The following is a 20,400-nucleotide window of genomic DNA, read 5'->3' on the forward strand; positions in this document are numbered from 1 at the left end:
ATGAATAAACAACCAGCCAGAGACTCTCCATTATCTTCTGCTTATCTAACTAAGAGGAAAAGCATTAACAAGCAATTATCCCCAAAAATTATTAATCATCCAATACATTCCAAGCAGAACTCTAAGGAAACACATGGTAAAATAATCAGCATCTACAAGCAATGTGAAAGATATTGTAGCAGAGACTATTGTCATTACAAGACGTCTGGAGAAAGTCTAAGTCCTCACAACAATTAGCTTGATTAGTCTTCATTATATCACAGAATCACAGAATCCCAGGTTGGAAGGGACCTCAGGGATCATCTAGCCCAACCTTTCTGGGAAAAGCAGAGTCTAAACAAGATGGCCCAACACCCTGTCCAGACGACTCTTGAAGGTGTCCAATGTGACCAAGTCAACCACTTCCCTGGGGAGATTATTCCAATGGTGACTGTCCTCAGTGTGAAAAACTTTCCTCTCATGTCCAATCGGAATCTCCCCAAGAGCAATTTTTGTCCATCCCCCTTGTCCTCTCCATGTGACTCCTTGTAAAAAGGGAGTCTCCATCTTCTTTGTAGCTGCCCCTTAAGTACTGGTACGTGGTGATGAGATCCCCTCTGAGCCTCCTTTTCTCAAGGCTTCCAAATCCTTTGATCATCTTGGTGGCCCTTCTCTGGACCCCTTCCAGCCTGTCCACATCTTTTTTGTATAGCGGGGACCAGAACTGTACACAGCACTCCAGGTGTGGCCTGACAAGCACTGAGCAGAGTGGGATAATGACTTCTTTATCTCTGCTGGTGATGCCCTCTTTGATGCAACCCAGCATCCTGTTGGCCTTCTTGGCCGCAGCAGCACGCTGTTCGCTCATGTTGAGCTTCCTGTCCATCAGGACCCCCAGGTCCCTTTTCACAGAGCTGCTCTCCAGCCAGGTGGATCCCAGTCTGTGCTGCACTCCTGGATTATGTTTTCCCAGGTGCATGACCTTACATTTGTCCTTTTGAACTTCATAAGGTTCTTGCTGGCCCACTCTTCCAGCCTATCCAGATCTTCCTGCAGAGCAGCTCTCCCTTCTGGAGTGTCTACTTCCCCACTCAACTTGGTGTCATCTGCAAACTTCATCAGGCTACACTTGATCCCATTATCCAGATCACTTATGAAGATGTTGAATAACATTGGGCCCAATATCGATCCCTGGGGGACTCCACTAGCGACAGGTTGCCAGTTTGAGAAAGAGCTATTTACCAGAACCCTTTGGGTGCGGCCTGTCAGCCAGTTCCCCACCCACTGCACAGACCACTTGTCTAGGCCATAACACGTCAATTTCTCCAGGAGGAGACTCTGGGGGACTGTATCAAAGGCCTTGGAGAAGTCCAGGTAAACAATGTCCACTGCCTGCCCCACGTCCACCAGGCAAGTCACTTTGTCATAGAAGGGCACCAGGTTTGTCAAGCATGATCTGCCCTTAGTGAAGCCATGTTGGCTTTTCCCAATCACATGCTTCAATTGACTTGTGATGGCCCCCAGGAGGATTCGTTCCATACCTTTCCCAGGGAATGAAGTAAGGCTGATGGGCCTATAGTTACCCGGATCCTCCCTTGAGCCCTTCTTGTAGATAGGGGTAACATTTGCCTTCCTCCAGTCCTCTGGGACATCCCCCGTTCTCCATGACTTCTCGAAGATTATGGAGAGTGGCCTTGCAATGATGTCAGCCAGCTCTCTCAACGCCCCCGGGTGGATGGTGTCAGGGCCCATTGATTTGTGGGGGTCAAGCTCCTGTAGTAATTCATATACTAACTCTTCCTTCACTGATGGTGGGTCAGTGTTTGGTTCAATCAGCAATTTTGTTCCCAAAGCCTGGGACCCTACAGTGCTGGTAAAGACAGAGGTGAAGAAGGTGTTGAGGACCTCTGCCTTTTCTGCATCATTGTTGATTGATTCTCCTTTTCTGTTTAACAGTGGGCCTATGTTTTCCTTCTTTTTCTCCTTATGGTTGACATGTCTGAAGAACCCTTTCTTGTTATTTTTTATGTCTACAGTCAGTTTCAATTCAAATCGGGCTTTTGCTTTTCTAACTGCGTCTCTGCACTCTCTGGCTATGCCCTTGTAGTTCTCGGCAGATAATCCTCCACTTCTCCATTTCTGGTGTGCTTCCCTTTTGGATTTGAGTAGACCCAGGAGGTCATGGTTGAGCCATGGGGGCCTCTTGCTCCGCTTACTTCCCTTTCCTTTGTAGGGGATAAATTGGCTTTGTGCTTCCAATAGAGAGTTCTTGAAGAATTCCCAGCACCCACTAGCTACTTTGTATTCTACGGAAGCTTCCCATCGAATCCCTCCCAGCTGAGTCCTGAGTGCACTGAATTTTGCTCTTCTAAAATCCAGAATCCTTGTCTTGGAGCTGACCTTCAGCACACTCAGCAGGATCCCGAACTCCAAAATATTGTGGTCACTGCAGCCAAGACTATCACTAACCGAGATATTACAAAGCAGGCTTTCCTGGTTTGTGAATAGCAAGTCCAGCAGTGCCTCCTTCCTGGCTGGCACATCTAACATTTGTATCAGGAAACAGTCCTCTATACATTCCAGGAACTTGGTGGATGACATGCAAGCTGACATATTGTTCTTCCAGCAGATGTCTGGGTAGTTGAAGTCACCCATCAGGACCAGGTTCTGTTGGCCAGAAGCATGCTTTAGTGCCCCAAATATCGCTTTGTCAGCTTTGTCACCGTAGTTAGGAGGTTGACAGCAGATGCCCACTGTGAGGTCCTGCTTGGAGATGACCCCTTTGACTTTAACCCAGAGGCATTCGACAGAGCAGTCGCAATCACCATGGTTGACTTCAATACATTCAAGTTGTTCCTTGATGCAGAGTGCAACTCCTCCACCTCTTCTACCTTGCCTGTCTTTACGAAAGAGCTTGTAACTGTCCATTGCGATCCCCCAGTCATTTGAGTTGTTTTACCATGAGCATTTTGAATGGGAAAAAAGACCCTTGGCTTCATCTTCCAGCAGAGCCCAGGCACTGACTCTTCACACAGTAGCAGTCCTTTGCCATTTCCCAAGGAACTTTATGGGATCTTCTCCCTACCACTACCTTTTAATGCGGTTTAGCCTACACTGAACATGCACGTAAGTGGAATATTCTAAAGATACTTAGAAGGCAAAGCCAACAGAAAAGGAAGTTATACAACAGTTAAGTTACCGCGGCCCTGGCGTATTTTTAGTACTTTTGGCTATCCAGTGGGATACTGGTGAGCATTACAGTCAAACTCTGTTGGATGTTTGCTCGCTGCTGAACGAGTGCTTCCCTCCAGGCACAAGGCAGGCGCCTCAAGACGCGAGGACTCCCGCCGCTCCCCTCGTCACCTCAGCGCCCAACGCTTCTGCTGCAAACAGCTTCGCAGCCGAGGCCGCAACACTGACGAATACATTTGCTTTAAAGGAGAAAAAAAAACAAAAACCAAAATGCCTTTTGTTTACCCCACCGAAGGGCTGGCTGAAAAAGCTAAAGCTCGGGGCCCTGTTTCGGCCGGCGTGTGGGAGCAGCGCGGCAGCCAGCGGGGTGGGCGAGGCGGCGGACTTCGGCCAGTTTCGAAACGGCACGAAGTCGCTCTGACCGCGCTCTTCCACGATGGCCGAAGAGTGCGTCCCTGCGGGAGGTTCCATCCGCTCCTGCCCTGCCTCCCCACCGACCTCTCCCCCTGCCGCGGCCAGTCCGGAGCGCGGGAGCGTCGGCCCCTCCCGCCGGTGCCTCGCAGGATCCCCCACAGCCCTCCGCGCTGGGGAGCTGCTACGGGGAGCGCCGCCGCGGCTTCCAGCGCAGGGCGTGCGAGTGAGTGGGGCCGCAGGCGGTGGGCTGAAGGGGGCTCTGAGGGGGAAGTTCCTGGGAGCCGTGAGGAGGAAGAAGGGCCGGGGGAGGGGAGGAGAGGGGAGCGAGGAAGGCCGGGAAGGAGAGAGACGCAGCCCGTGGGTGCCCTGTCCTGCGGAGGGGACCGGGACAGGCCCGTGGTCGCCGCCCTCCTTCCCGGGGCGGGCGCACGATCCCGGGCTCTTGTGAGGAGCAAGAGCGGTTGTAGGCACCTCCGGGCAGGGTCGCGGGCAGCTCGCAGAGCTGCAGGAGCTCACAGCAGCCTGGCGTCCCGGGCCGGCAGACGCGTTTGTTCAAAAGGAGGAAATGGTGGGATAAGTAGGCTTGAACAATTTTAGCCGTGTAAATGAAACTTAACACTGGGTTTCTGTAAGTGAATGAACTTCTTTACTAGGAGGACTAAAGGGGAAGGTAGCCCAAAACACTCCCACGGATTTAAACTGTACATAGTCTGCAGTGGGGCGGGGTGGCAAAAGCAGCAAGAGCTGCTTTTACCTGAGGAGCTATTCCTCCTGCGCCTTACACAGGCAGGCGGATTTGGTAGCACAGTGCCATGAGGGTAAACGCCCAGCAAAGGTCCCATTGCTCTGCTGCACCATGTATTGTACATGCTGTTGGATATCTCCGGGAGAGGGTCATATTTTACATCTGCCATAGAGGATATTATTGTTTTGGCCCTGGTAAAATGGGACAGGGAGTAAAGTTTCAGCCACAGTGACCACCTCCTCTTTATTTTAGGATTGCTTTAGAAGAACTGGGGTAGGATAGTGCTTATGCAGGAGGACCATGCATAAATGACAGTGGGTATGGATCAGTATGGCAAAAAGAATTGCGCATTGAAACTAGTGTTTTGATCCACTCAGTCCTGCTGTGTATGTTGGATTTAAACAGAATGGCTTGATTTTTGACCTCTGCACTTAAGAGCTTAAAAGCACAGAGATTTTGAATCATCTACACACTGATTCTGAGAATCACTTGAATATTATGAGCAGGTCACTGTTGACTGACTTCACTCCCAACTCACTCTTTGCAAGATGAAAATTCTCTCAGATGTTACTCTGCCAGTTGTGTTCCATTTGATGTAGAACCAACCACAACAAAAAGCAAATAAAAACATGAAATAACATCTAACTATAAATACGACAAATGTGATGGAGCAGATTCAAAATACTTCTTCAGTTACTTCAAAAGGAACATTAGATTTAGCTTTCTTGGCTGGTAATTTAGCCTTCTAGCCCACACAGTGAGTACCCTAACTGCCTTGGTACATATTTTTGATCACTCTTGTTTCCAGTTTTATCAAAGAACGGGACAGGTCTGATTGGTTAACAGTAATAATGCTCAGTGCAATGTAACTTTTTTAGATGAGCCACCTCATCCACCTACAGTACATTTCATTACTGTCCTTTTTTCAATATATCCCCACCATGCATGCAGGATACCTACCCTCCTCTCCTTGTTGTGGACTGCGAGCCCTTTTCAGTGAGAAGTCTGGGAGTAAGTAAGGTTCCTGGGCTGAATGCTAGCACTTTTGCTTAGCTTTCTTACAGAGAGGACAAGCTAATTTATAATTTAGTCCTTAGATGCCCTATGCAGCCACTTGCGTAACTTTTTCTCTCCTTTTTGTCTCCCCATTCCTTCACAAAAAAAAAAGCGAAGTAACACATTTTCACTTTTCACAGCTTCACTGTCCCTTAGAGAAGTCTGTTCTCACATGTGACTCCAAATCAACATCTGTAGAGTTGCAATGGTAGGTACTCATGGGTTGTATCAGGGTTTATTTCTCATGCAAGCCCAATGCATTGTTGTAACACATTTCTGAATGCAGTAAGGAGCCCCAAATCGTTAACTTCAGAACTCCGCTGGCCACTTCTAGCTACATGGTGTACGATTAGCTATATTAAATTGTAGCAACAGAATTTTCCTGCTGAGATGCTCCTGCTCTCCTCACTCTTGTAAGACCACTGTCTATAAGCACTGCTGAATAGTAATAATATCTCTAAATACATACTTTTTAAAAAACAAGCTCCAGATTTTGAACCTGTAGCACAATACAGTGAATATATTTTTTGTTGCTGCTGCATGCATTTCTGCAGGTCTGTACACTGATCCCTGAGGAACTCTCAAGTGACTACAGGTTCATAAGGAGGTCATGATATGTGAGAATCCAGATAAAGACATGCAGTAATATCCAGTAAGGCCCAAAAGACAGCTTTTTGTTGGTGGTAAGTACAGAGCATTCCAGTAGAACCATGTTGTGTAAACCTCCATACTTCTACATATTTTGTTTTGACTACAATGTTTAATAGAACTGGCCATAAAGTTGTTGTTCCCTACTGGGTAAACTGGGTCAGCTTCCCCAGCATATCTCAGAGGCTCAGATGACTTATTAGGGTAACAGCTTGATTTTTTCCAGTTACCAGCAAAACCACATTCTTGCTGAAATACAGGTCTTAGGAACACTACATAGGTTGTAAGTTCTCCCTGGCAAAAAAGCCAGATAAGACTAAGGGAAAGCTGAGCGCAAAGATGAATTAGGTTACTTTTTGACCGTTGTTCTCTTGTTCAAAGAGGCTCCTGCAAAATTCCACAAGACTACCTCCTGTAGAAGAACTTGAACTGTGATAAACCCATGTATGCTCATAGAGGTACACAGATTGTTTTAGAGAAGTATCATCATGTTCTGATTTCAGGACTCTATGATCTCAGTCCTGGATACCAGCCCCTTTAGTACAGGGGTGAATTGTTATATGAGTTTTAAAGCTTGCACATATGAGAGGCTCTTAACAAATCAGCTTTTAAAAGGGTCTAGACTTCAGTTTAGGGTTCGGGCATAAGGCAAGACACAAGCACTTAGTCCCGTAACATCAGTGCTGCCTTTGGAGTGTCACTTGAGATAGTATTTTAGGAGCTCAGTAGCCACTGCTTATGCTATAGCAAGGTGTGGAACTAAAGCACTAGCAGAGCAAGCCAGTCCCTGACTGAATGTGATTCTAGGGATTGTGTAGAATCTACCCTTTTCACAGCCAACTGCTAGGTAGGTTGTAGGCTTGACAGCCAGCATTCTGGTTAAGAGGCACAGTAATATTTGATGGCCTTATAGATCCCATGCTAAAATAAACTAGCCAGTACTTGTTCCAGAGTCTGTGAGCCCTACCTATCTAAATAATAAGTGTTGACCACCGGTAGGACCAAACCCTGAGGGTTTACTTCCTCAGGAGAAAGGTTGGTCACTTCACCTCATCATGGTGAATCCCCACTAGAAAAAAAGAAAAAACTCATAAGGACAAAATATCTTTCCCAGATTATCAGGGCATAGGCCCATATTCTACCAACTCCATCAGACATCTGCTGTTCCTGAAACAATAAAGTCTTGTGACCCATCAGTTCTGTGGGTTAAATATAATGCTTCGGAATTTTAGCCCTTTTCATCACAAACAAATCAGAACAAGTAAAAACCTCTCTTCACATCCTCCTCTGCTGCATCACAGGAAATTGACAAACTTTAATTCCAAGAAAGAACGTTTTACTATTCTCCACCTGTAAAAGACAACCCCCACCTTCAGCTGGGATAAATTTTGAATTAGCCATGTGAGAATCATCTGTGTGAACTCTGAGCTCAGGCATATTCCCGCATCCTTCTTTTTTTTTTAACAGAGCAAACTGTTCTCCTTGGTTGGTTTTTCATTTTCTAGCAGTTTGAGGGTTTGTACATCCTATTACAAGTTTTTCTAGGGAAGAGTAAGAGATGCATGCTTATTCCCATCCTTTGCCCAAGAGGAAAAAATAAGTACTTTTGCCTATGAGATTGTACATGAAATTGTAAATAAATAGTTGTATGTGGAAGACTTTTAACATTTATCAGGAGCCTGCACCTAATTTTGTAACAGAGTTGGGACTTAAGAGATCACGTGTGCTCTTACAAACCGTACATTGTAGAGTTTCATCCAAGAAAATTAGTACAGTTTTGTTCCACCTTTTAGTAAGAAAAAGCTGATTATTTCAGTGATTCATTAAAACATGTTTTCCTTTAGTGAAAAAACCCAGACATCTTACAGAAATACAGGGCTTGTATTACAGAATACTAGATAACGGTGAAACTTGAATGTGTGAAAATCAATGTTAACAACTTAATTAATTTCTGAAAAAATAGATTTCACAAACAGAATACAGCATTCAGTACAATTCCAGGAGAAAGCTTGCTTACCTCTTTCAGATGGGCAGTGCGTTACAGTGCAAGAATCTCTGGGTAGGTTGCTGTCTCTAGAATCCAAGGCAACTGCTTAGACAGAAGCCATGGGCCAGGGAGAAATACTTTTTACAGCCCAAGGATGTCCATTTTCACTAATTGTTTATACCAAGGGAAATGGTTTCAAGGAGAGCAAGACAAACACACTTCAGACTGGCCAGCAGCATCAGTACCTGTGACACTTAGATGGGCTGTGAAAATGTTGCGTTTAGTCCCTGTACCTGAACCCGTGCAACACAGAGCTAAACCTGTGTTGCTTGCAAGGCTCACAGGATTTTCTGAAGGTAGAAAAAATTGCCATTCCTACTCAGCCTAAGGATCTGGTGGTATTAGATTGTAACTGTCCTCAGAGCACTCCTGCAGGATCTGATTTTAGTAATAAGGTTCTGATTTTAGTGATAAGGTTCTGGTTTTAGTGATAAGGTAGAAAGCCACAGATGAACAGATTTTGCCTTTGCCTGTGTTAGTAGACATACCTCAAATCCTAGCAGTTTTTCACCTTAGGGACAGCAGAAAATGAGTTTCACTATTACACATGTGTTTTGTGGACACATTGTCCTACTTTTGGTCTGGTAAAAGCTACAGTGGACATACTCGTCATTTCCATTGTTGTGACTTGGCTCTGCAATATCACTGACCGCCACAGACTTGCAGAGAAGTTGATGAAATTGTTGCTTTTCTTACCTACTAGAGGCAGACAAAGAGACACTACAAGGTACGCAAAGGTTTCCATCCTTTATGGTTTTGGCAGATATTTGAAAATCTGCTTCCTGTATCTATCTCAGGAACCAGAAGCAAATCAAAATCAGACCATATATTAGACTAGACATATAATGCGAATACTATATATTAGACTGGACATGTTCAAAATTGCGTATGCCACTTGACTGGTGCATAGACTGCATTAAAATAAGACAGCAAGTTTCAGAGTACATGTTTATTGTTTTATTGACAGTGTTGTTAATCTTTTGGATAGTGAGAATGGGTAAAGTGTATCAGTTTTACCTGAAAATGACTGACATTTTAGAGGTCATACATTGTATTAATGCTTACATCTTAATTAGGATTTTTGTTTGTTTGTTTTTCTAGGGTAATACACTGGATTTTTGTTAGAAAACCTGCAAGAGTTACACAGTCAGTAAAGATGTCGTACTTAATAAAAGGAGTTAAATGTTGCAGTCCTGTGAGAGACATGCACATAGTGACAGGAACTCTGTTTAAAACACACATATTTAAGAACATATTGGGCATCAATGGACAACAATTCAAAATTTCACGTACATCATCTCAACTTAGTTCTGAAAACGTAAACTCTTACAATTATGTCATTGTTGGAGCTGGATCAGCAGGGTGTGTATTAGCCAACAGGTTGACTGAAGACCCTTTCAGTACTGTACTGCTTTTGGAAGCAGGCCCTAAAGATACCTTTCTAGGCAGTAAAAGACTAATGTGGAAGATTCATATGCCTGCTGCATTAACTTACAACCTATGTGATGAGAAATATAACTGGTATTACCACACAACATCACAAAAGCATATGGATAACCGAATTATGTACTGGCCCCGTGGAAGGGTATGGGGTGGCTCCTCTTCTCTCAATGCTATGGTATACATTCGTGGGCATGCAGAAGATTATAATCGATGGAGCAAGGAAGGGGCTATAGGATGGGACTATGAACATTGCTTGCCCTACTTTAAGAAGGCACAGACACATGAACTGGGGCCAGATAAGTACAGAGGTGGAAATGGACCCCTGTATGTGTCAAGAGGGAAAACAAACCATCCTCTTCATCATGCATTCCTGGAGGCAGCCCAGCAAGCTGGGTATCCCTTCACAGATGATATGAATGGCTATCAGCAAGAAGGATTTGGCTGGATGGACATGACTGTACAACAAGGTAAACCATAAAGGGGTCCTTAAGTAATTTGTGTTTCTGACCCACCAGTGATACTTCAGAAAGCATTCTGGAATATGGACATGTAATCTGCACTGAATGCCATTTGGTTGTTTAGATGACTGAACAGCTGTGGCACTCTGTATTTACACCCTGTTCATTTCACAGCAGCTTGCTATCAGTCTAGGGTGTATTTCATTGAAAACTGCATTGCCATGCAAGTTTTGATTCCTAGATAAATTTGGGAAGGAGGGTAGGTTTTCAGAATGTCATTGTGAAATTTGTTATATTAAAATAAAATCTTTATTTATTATATCAAATCACATTTGTTTTGAACTCAAACTCTGTGAAGGCTTTCCCTCTGTAAACATCCTGATGGTTATTGTCCAAAATCTTGAAGAATACTGAGCATGACTATTTTGATGTTTAATGTAAATACGCATTGTAGGTCAAAGATGGAGCACAGCTAGTGCTTACCTTCGCCCAGCGTTATCACGCCCAAATTTGTCAGTCACAGAGAAGACACTTGTAACAAAAATCTTGTTTGAAGGAACAAAATCCATTGGTGTTGAGTATGTGAAAAATGGGCAAAGGAAAAAGGTAAGAGATTTTTATTTTCCAGTATGAAAGGTATGAGTCCAAGCACAATTTTTTTTTAAACAAACCTTTGTAAGTGGCACTTTACTATGCAAAACATCTGCTTTTCAGATGTCATGTTATCTCTTCCAGTATATTCTCACTTATTTTACAGTACGTGTATTGATTTAGAGATCAAGATATCCATTGTCTTTCCATCTCTTGGTACTGAGGGGGCAAGCCATAACTTGATGTTACACAAGAGTGTTGTGTAAGGTTTCTGGCTGGAGCCTATGGTGCAATCATGCACTGTCTCAGCATATTGACTAGTGTGCTGAAATGCTGATGTTTCTGAAAAACAATTCTGAAAATGCTGTTCTGGCATAGGAAGATCTGTAAAAGCTAGGTACTGGAATCTGAGTGGCTCAGGGGATAAATATTGAGTCATTTGTTCCTGCTGTGCCAGTATGTGTTGAGTCTTGGGACAGTAATAATGAAACATAATGAAGAATCATGCCTTATGGTTGGTTGTGGAATTAATATTTTTCAGTCTCGGGCCAACTTCCGCTGAACATGTGATCATGTGGAAGGAAGTTTGAATTGCCATTACAGCCAAATTCTGTGGATAAACAGTTCATTTTATGTAGCTTTCAATCCGTTGACTTCTGTAAGACCGAAATCGTTCCCATTTCCCTTAACTCTTTACTGTACAGCTGATTATAGAGTATGTAAGTAGGAAATTGCCTAAAAGGGATTTGTGTGTTAATAACTTAGGATATTTAGTCTCAATAACTTATAAATCGATTAAAAACTGTAATAGTAATATCCTAAAGAGAGGAGTACTAATTTTGATGGTTTGAGTTCAGTAAGGCTTACAAGACTCAACAGACACGTGTTCTGTGACTGGACACCTACTGAAACTTAAAACGCAGTATAAATGAACTGTTCTTTCATTTTCTAATGCACAGAACAAATCTGTTGTCTTCTAAGTGGATTGGTAATGATAATCATTTTAACAACATAAAACAAAAGTTGCAGAAAATTTAATTGGTTTCATGAGCTATTAGATATCTGTGAAAACAGTGTCTTTACTTGCTGTTCCTGTGCCATTATCAAAATTAATTTTGTTGAAGAGTCTTGTAAGCTAATTACATATGATCAAAGAGTTTCTGAATACTGGACCACTTTAATTGCAAAATTCTTTAATTGCTATGAATTTTCATACATACATGTATGAATTTCACATAGTGAATGATATATATTTCTAGCATATATCACAAAAAGTAAATCTTCAAAGTATTTCCCTTCCCTCCACACACACACACATACCACCTTCCGACCCCCCCCCATAAAAATTGCAGGACTTGTCTGCTTTTGCTTTCTGGAAAATTTTATACCTGTCAGGATGGAAGAGCTAATAATTTTATTTTGAACATCAGGATGAAACACTTGATGACATTAAAGCATTTTTGGTTTTACAGTAAGGTAGGATCTCTTTACATCAGTCATCAGTAAAGGTAAAAGGTCACGAAAATCTGATTCAAACGTGATGCAAAACCTATTCATCAAGCCAGTGACTTAATTGTTATTTCAGTTGACATTGGGTTCCTTGAGAGCTCCCAGGAGTCCAGTAAGCCCTCTGACAAAAGTAGGAAAGGTAGACTGAACATTCCTGGAATTTCTGAGTTCAGAATCAAGTAGAAAAGTATATTTAAAGGGGGAAAATGTTTTTAATGTGTCATAGACTAAATAACCCATAAAAATATTTAAAAGTCAGTTTTTCCTCTTTGCATGTTAGCTTTAAGCACAATGAAAGACTGTATATGGGCTCGGAATAACTACAGTGCTGACTTTGCAGTGAGCGTAGACCAAATGAGCATCATTTGAACGCTACCTGGAACAACCTGGCACCAGTTCTGTGTGTACCATAGAAAATCTAAATAAGTTAAATTTTTATAACCTGCAAAAGACAGATCTAGGTATTGATTCAGCAGTCACAGATATGCTGTGTATTAGTCCCAATATACTAATGATTGCCCAGAGCAAAACAATAATGAACAAAAATTATGAGTACTGGCTATCTGTTGGCAGTATCATATAAATAGTGTGGAAACTATCAAAATTTATCTTCTTACTACATTTTGATCTTATTACTAGTAACAATTTCATTCACCATCATTCTGTATAGCTGAGCTGTCATTCCAAAAGGACAAGATTACTACAAGTTAATAGGCACTCCACACTAGTCTGTTAACAGTTCACCATACTACAGCAAAAAACAGCACTTTTTAATGTTGTTTTAGAAGCTAAATGTCTCATCTAAAATAAAAACAAGGAGCTACTCATGATGGCACCTTAGATTTTATGAAAGTTGAGAATGCAGATGAGCAATACCAGAAATGTTTCCCTGAACCCTTGTGGGTTTTGCTTGCTAATGAGAGGAATTTCAGCAGCATAATTGTGTGCCTCGCCTATTTTTATCTCGGCCACACCAATATATTAGACCTTACAGATAAACATTACAGTATTACTTTTGCAAACATGTATTGCTTTAAAACATTGGACTAGCTTAGGTAGCATTAGGATTTGCATTAAATATAAATTGTTGCTGAAACGGTTGTTTCTTCTGTGGTGCAGTTGTTCTTTCTTAAAGTCAGGAGAATCTTGCATCTTTTTTTTTCTAACATGCAAGAGTTACTACTCAGTTTGTAATCAGCTACCTTACTCTGTGCTTACAAAGGATATCTTATATGTCAGCAGGCAACATACGTGTGACTGGGGGGTTTGGAGCGCATCCAATGTGTGTGTGTTCATGAGCCATCTCATTGGAATAGAAAGGGATAATTTGAACAAGGTTGGGTTCACTCATATCATCCTTTTTCAAAGAGTAAAGGGCAAAGAAGGAGAGTATCAATATTTTCTTACTCCACACAGTTCTCCGTTTTAACAGTGAAAAGCACTAAGGGGGTTAGTTCTGATCCGTAATTCAAGAGATGTGGCAACAGGGAAGAGGTAGCCCCCAGATACAAATGACACAGAGAAGGATTTTGGTATTGCTAAATGAGAATATTTTGGGGCAGAAATCCTTGGAAAGAAGATGTGCCAAAAATACTTGCAGAGAAAGTTCTAGAAAAAGAACTATCCAACACAAAAAAAAACGAGTCAAAGGTGGAGGAAAAGTTTAGCAGCCTATATAATGACCTGCTCGGGGCTCCGACTCAAACTGTTTGATGAAATGTCTGGTAGCAAAACAGAATTATATATATGCCTGCAGTTAGAGTTTTCTCAGTAGTGCTTTAGTGGTTGAGGGGCTTCCGAGGACTACAATGTGCTAAGAAACCAAACATTAGTCTTGGTTGAATTAAGAAAATGAGCTCTTGAGACTTTTTGAGCTATCATGTCCCTGATTTCAAAATCTTCCTTAGGAGTTTTGGTTTTAATTTACAAATCCTTACTGAAGATGGAAGAGACGCTTAGCTGACTGATCCGGGTGTCAGAGGTACGTTTTTCCTGGCAAGTAGCACAGGAGTTTATCGGCAGCCACAGTACCAGCTGAGCTGAATGTTTGTGCACCATACAGTTTGAACGGATTGTAAACATGGGAATAAATACAGAAATGTTCAAAGTGAAAGCTTGATCATTTCTCTCTGCAGAAACTTGTGGCAAGACAGGAATACACTTAGAATGAGAAGAATATGAGGGAAGGGTATCTAATCTGGATCAGAATAGCATATCTGAACAGAAGCTTGCCTTCAGATCAGGCTTAATAATGTTAGGACTTTTGTGCTCATTCCCTTTTAGGCTTTTGCCAGTAAAGAAGTTATATTAAGCGGAGGTGCCATAAATTCTCCACAGCTGCTTATGTTGTCTGGGATTGGCAATGCAGATGATCTAAAGAAGCTGGGGATCCCTGTTGTTTGCCATCTTCCTGGTAATTTTATTACTTCTTTTAACCTTACATCTTCCTATGGATGCAATTCAAAGACTGTTAAATGAAATGAATCCGTGAAATTCATTTGTCTTTATGTCAGGTTATGTGGACTGAAATGTGTTACAAATCAGTGGAAACATGGATTGATTTTAGAACTGAGCAATAAATAAACTCCTACACTTTCTTCACTGCATTTGATAGTGAAAAATGCCTTTCCAAAAAATGCCACTGAATACTTTTGAAGTAAAGCAGCATACTTATCATTTAGAATTTTGAATGAGTTTTAATCCACAACAGATAGTATAAACTCCCACTGTCATATATATTCAAAGATAGAAGGAATAACATGAACTTTTCCTTAAAACCAGAAAAGCTAGTACTGTATTTAGAAGTCATATCAGGCAATTTTAGAACAAGTGCTATGTCTGCCATTTAACTTTCTATTTTCATTCTGGTTATGCTATGTTTATGTAAAACCTTATTCTGACATGAACAAAAGGCTGATATGACTCATGGTTTTGGGCTTAGTCATCACTGCCCTTGTAAGAGGTTAGTTTAGTTCCCATTTATGCTGTTTTCTGGTTGCAAATGTTGTGTATAATTGTTCTGTGTGAAATAACCTTTTTTTCCCCTTTCTGCTCCCTCCTCCCCCTTTCTGCTCCCTCCTCCCCCTTTCTGCTCCCACCCAGGAGTAGGCCAGAACCTTCAAGATCATTTAGAAGTGTACGTCCAGCAAAAGTGCAGCAAACCTATTACTCTATATAACGCACAAAAGCCAGTTAACATGGTGAGGATTGGTCTAGAATGGCTTTGGAAGTTTACAGGTATGAAACAAAGTCTGCAGTCTTCCTACCGTTGATTGATTTAGCATTATTACAGCCGTTTATCAATGAATTTCAAAGTCTGGGAGCCTTCATGTATAATTTTTTTCATGTCCTGCAAAATAACTGGAGCTTGCAAATGAACTTGAACTTTTTTTCTAAACCAGACTATTTTATAACAGTTATTATACCTTAGGTAACAAGGGAGGTTTTTATACACTGTTTTTCAACATTTTTATATCATCTCTCTTATTTTAAGAAAAACTCTACATTTAAAAGTCTTGGTGCTACTGAGAAAAGCTGTTGTAAAAAAAATGAAGAAAAAATTCTATTTGAAATACGTATCATGTCAATAAAAATATATTATTGAACTGAACTAAATTTTCTGTATAACTGCCCCCCCCAAATTAGTGTGGTGCTCTGATCAGAACCCTTTGGGATTGCATGTAAATCAGAAGTTACTTTCATTAAAATGACACACTCATCTTGCAGTAACCCAGCTGTAAGTTGTACCTTAAAAAGAATCTGTGAAAGTAATCTTTGAAATCAGTAAAATAGTTTGGCCAAAATTGATGTCTCTATCACTTGCAGAGTTATTATTTTAGTACTTGACAACTTACACTGGGTATATGCGACTTCTTACCATGCAAGTAAATACTGAGGGCCGATTTATGGTTTTAAACAGATGTGAAAGTAACATAATATGAGGGGCATTGCAGGCTCTTCATCTTTCCCCTGCAGGGTAGGTACTGTGGATGGCTCTGCCTATTACATGTGACTGATGGGATAACTAGTGCATGCCATGGAGCGTGCAGTGCAGTAGTATCAGGATGCTGCAGTCAGTTCCCTCCACACCTGTTAGGATCCTGGGACCAAATCTGCCTCTGGAGTTAGACCATAGGCCTGCCAGTTACAGTGAGATAACTGTAACATCCCACTCTCAAATGAGTGGGATTTCCAAAGTTCCATGTATTTACATTAATCTAGTGGCTAAAAAGCAGATGAAAGTTATGCATATTGCTTAAATTACAAGCTGTTCATAATGGATTTGCTTTCCTTGCAATTGCCACTCTACAGATAAATTATTCATAGTAGTGAAACCAAGGATTAAGGAGTGGATTTCTTGCTTTTCAGAGGTCTTTTAATGGCATTTTCTCTCTCATCTACTCTCTAGGTGAGGGAGCCACTGCCCACTTAGAATCTGGTGGTTTTATCCGAAGTGAAGGAGGGGTTCCTCACCCTGACATTCAGTTCCACTTTCTCCCTTCTCAGGTGATTGATCATGGTCGGGTTGCTTCCAAAATGGAAGCTTACCAGGTGAGTTGTTGAAGAACATATTCCAGTAATGTTCTGTAGCAATTAGCAAGGAGGCTTACGCTCTGTTATAAATATTGATAATTTGCCTGTATACTGAAAAATACCTTGTTCAGCATAATATGAAAGAGCTGGCTTAACCTCCTACATTGGGAAAAAAACACGAAATTGTTATTTGGTATTGCTACCCAAATTACGTTACTTTTAACTCTGAGGAAGCAGGCAAGTATTGAACTGCTGTTGAAATACATGCACTACTGAAGTGCCATAGTGCTCTTGATTAGGATACCATTGTGCTAGATGCTGTACAAAACTAAAACAAGGTGTTCCCTGTTCCACAGCAGTTCAGACAGAGGTTTAAGTGAGAATGTCCAAGGCCACTCATTTATTCATTGGCACAAATCCAAGCCCCATTTTAGACTATGATCTTGATCCAAAAGTCTGTGCTAATGCTGTGGAACTGTCACTGAATGTACATATTTCTTTTTGCTAATCTCTTTTCTTTGATGATAATAGTAATTTGGTCTGATTGCTGGTTGTATGAGAATGTGCAGCTACTGCTCAGTTGGAATGGTTGTACTTTAAATTAAAATAACAGCTGTGAGTTGATAGGACAGGTATATTCCCTTCCCCTTATGCAATATATTGACAGCAGATTTATATAAAATGGAAAAATGTTCAACAGCATTTTCCATTACCTCGTTTAACGTTTATGTTTGCTTAATTTGTAAAGACTGTCCAAATTGCAAAAAAAATTCACACCAAATTTGGAAATACGTCTGGTGGGATTGCATCATGAATATAGTGTGGGTGTTGCAGGTCCACGTGGGACCCATGAGGAGCACGAGTGTGGGCTGGCTAAAGCTGAAGAGTACAGACCCAAATGACCATCCTATCATTGAGCCTAACTACATGTCAACAGGTAAATGCAGCCTCTCCTTGCTCTGATGCCAAGTTATTTCCTGCCTGTTTCAGTAGCAGATTTTCAGATCTACTCAACACCAATTCAGTGGTGCTTGTTGGTGCAATGTTATTTATTTCCCATTTATAAAAGTCAGTATCAAAAGAGGCCATTGTCAAAGCACTGTATGACCCAAAAAGAATTCCCTGTTGGGGATGCAGTCAGGGTTCTTAGTGTTTGCTGCATCATGCTGTTCATTGCATCCCCTCCTCTCCTTGCAAAGGAACGGATCTTGTTTGCTTCTTTGTGCTGAGACTAGTGTCCTTGGCTAGGCAGTGGGTATAGTGGAATAAAGAGCAATTCTCCATAGCTGACCTATTCCCTTTTGGGATTGTGTACTGTACGTGACAGTTTTGTTCACAGTGATGTAAATATCTGTGACTGAAAAATACCCTATTTTATTATGGCTTTCAGCAATAAATGAGTGACTTTTCCTCCAGCCTTTTTTCTTCTATGCTATTTTTTTCTGTTACGCATTCTGTATGTATTACTAAATTAAAGGTGTACTTAACAGTTTTCTTATTTTCTCTCCATACAGAAAGAGATATTTGGGAATTCCGCCAGTGTGTCAAGCTGACCAGAGAGATCTTTGCTCAGAAAGCTTTTGAAAAATTTCGTGGGCCTGAAATTCAACCAGGAAACCACGTTCAGTCTGACAAAGAAATAGATGCCTTCATAAGGCAGAAGGCTGATAGTGCTTATCATCCTTCCTGCACCTGTAAAATGGGTCAGCTTTCAGATAGCACTGCTGTAGTTGATCCTCAAACAAAAGTAATTGGTGTTGAAAACTTGAGAGTAGTAGATGCTTCAATAATGCCCAGTGTTGTCAGTGGAAATTTGAATGCCCCAACTATTATGATAGCAGAGAAAGCTGCAGATATAATTAAGGGCCTCCAATCGCTTCAGGAGAAAAATATTCCTGTATATAAGCCCAAGACCTTGGAAACACAGAGATAAACAAATGTTCTCATCCTTCCACATCTTTTGCTATCTAGGCTTTCATCAGCATGTTGGTATCTCATGCTGAACATGCCAGCAAAATAAATACCACACAAAACAACATATCCTACCAAAATAATTATTAATTTGAACCATTCTCTTATATTAGACTACCTATTCATTTTTTTTAGTCAGTTGGCTTATTTTAGTTAAACATGACCTTTTGTGGTACAATTCAATGTTTTTGTTGAAGAGAAGCTATTTCTAAATGACAAGACAGTTGTGCACATAAGCCAGAAGTACTGTGCAATTGCATGAGGAATGGAAGAGGCTAATGTGTGCTATTTTGAATATCATTATGTTATGCTTCGTTATTTAAAGGAAGGTTTTTAACTGCTGTGAGAGCTTTACCCAGGACAACAGCTAGTCAGTAATACACCCATCCTGCAAAAAATGGTTAAGTAAATGTAAGCATTTATGCAATTTTATATTCACAGGCCAAAGTAGTTCGTATCAGAATTCATAGAAGAGGGAGGAACCTGCATCCATTTGGAATTTGTCAAATGTGCGTTTTTTTTATGAGGAATGCAGAGTTTACAAATCCTGACTGAAAGTTAGACTTCACCATACTTCTGAACTGTATAGTGTTCAGAAAGAAGACACACATTGTATTTATCAGAAACTTATTTTTCTAAGAAATGCAGAACAGGAGCTGATATTTATAAAAAGGTACTGAAAAATTGGCGTTTCTTCTTGCTTTTTTCACAAGGAGCTTGGTAGAATTCAGTTCACAATTTAAGCTGATTTAGTCATACCACTTTTTCATTTAGCGCAGTAAGAGGACTGCACTTCCTGTAACATCCTTAAAGTTACGGTCTTTGCCCAGCGATGAGTGTTTGCAAAAGATATTTCTCAGCAAATATGCTCAATGGTGCCTTACTATCACCCAAATTTTATTAAAACAAATTACAGCCAAGCTAGATTTAAAATGGAAGGTTACTCAAGTAACTGCATAAGGTCAGGTGTTGATGAGGGGGGAAGAGATCTTTTTAAATTAGAAGGCAAGTAACTTAGTGAGCCAATGCTATATTTTAGTTAGGACTTAAGTCTTTGTTTTACTATCCTGAGATGTGCAAAGCAAGAGACATGATCTTTTATGGCTGTTTTCTGTGTCAATCTAAAGGTCAGGTACTGATTTTTAAATAAAAAAACCTAAAGAAACTGAACTCATTGAATGAAATTTAATCAATTGAATTGTCTGGATTTATTAACCATTCCAAATTCTGACTAAGCAGCTGTCAAATGATAAAGTAAAACCTTCCGTAGCCTAAGACTGCTCAGGACTTGTGGTAAACAGAATAAACTTTTGCGTTTGAGCAGATCGTAAAAAAACTTGCTGACCCAGATGTTGGCTAGAGGGACAACTGCAGAGGTTTAGGGCACCTACTTCGCTCTGGTGATGCTTGCTGTAAGGCAGTGGATGGAAGCCCTGCTGCTAACCGAAGGAAAGGACAATTCATGATAATAGCTGCATACAGGCAAATAAAAATACTGAAGGTGGAAGATGATAGCAGTGAACTCTGCTTCAGAGACAGGTAAACCCTTTCTATGTACGTGATGCATTCTTTTGGAATGAGGGGAAGAGCAAGAATATTTGAAGTCTTAGGTGATTGAGCAGCTGACATCTGATGCAACTGTACGTTTGAGGAAGGCGTGAACTGTGTGCGGTGTGGTTTTTATGGCAAGTAATTTTTATTCAGCACCTGTGCTTTTGAGATTTTTACTTAAAGGAATTCAATAGGTATCTTAGTGGCATTTGGAACACAAAGTATTGGGATACTCAGAGTAATATATACTGGTGAGACGTACC

At 41.1% G+C, this 20,400-nt stretch overlaps 1 protein-coding gene across 2 annotated transcripts; it reads left to right on the forward strand.

Annotated features, from left to right (window-relative positions):
- Nucleotides 1-3,697: 3,697 nt before the first annotated feature.
- On the forward strand, nucleotides 3,698-19,775 carry CHDH (choline dehydrogenase). 2 transcript variants are annotated; one of them, XM_075096189.1, is made up of 10 exons: nucleotides 3,698-3,808; nucleotides 5,527-5,594; nucleotides 5,941-6,069; nucleotides 9,183-9,991; nucleotides 10,437-10,588; nucleotides 14,366-14,495; nucleotides 15,185-15,319; nucleotides 16,491-16,633; nucleotides 17,450-17,552; nucleotides 18,130-19,775. In XM_075096189.1, exons 4-10 carry the CDS (start codon nucleotides 9,238-9,240, stop codon nucleotides 18,546-18,548), a joined length of 1,836 nt encoding a protein of 611 aa, XP_074952290.1. In that variant the 5' UTR covers nucleotides 3,698-3,808; nucleotides 5,527-5,594; nucleotides 5,941-6,069; nucleotides 9,183-9,237; the 3' UTR covers nucleotides 18,549-19,775. The 2 variants fall into 2 exon arrangements, with proteins under 2 accessions (XP_074952290.1, XP_074952289.1); XM_075096188.1 differs by lacking the exon at nucleotides 5,527-5,594.
- The last annotated feature ends 625 nt before the right edge of the window (nucleotides 19,776-20,400 follow it).

This window comes from Phalacrocorax aristotelis, chromosome 6, assembly GCF_949628215.1.
Source record: "Phalacrocorax aristotelis chromosome 6, bGulAri2.1, whole genome shotgun sequence".
Classification (NCBI taxonomy): domain Eukaryota; kingdom Metazoa; phylum Chordata; class Aves; order Suliformes; family Phalacrocoracidae; genus Phalacrocorax; species Phalacrocorax aristotelis.

Bases quoted from the DNA above. Each gene is read 5' to 3' on its own strand.
- CHDH (XM_075096189.1), top strand. From the start codon at position 9,238: ATGTCGTACTTAATAAAAGGAGTTAAATGTTGCAGTCCTGTGAGAGAC. The intron at 9,992-10,436 runs GTAAACCATAAA...TACGCATTGTAG, and splicing joins GGACATGACTGTACAACAAG to GTCAAAGATGGAGCACAGCT. The intron at 16,634-17,449 runs GTGAGTTGTTGA...TGGGTGTTGCAG, and splicing joins CCAAAATGGAAGCTTACCAG to GTCCACGTGGGACCCATGAG.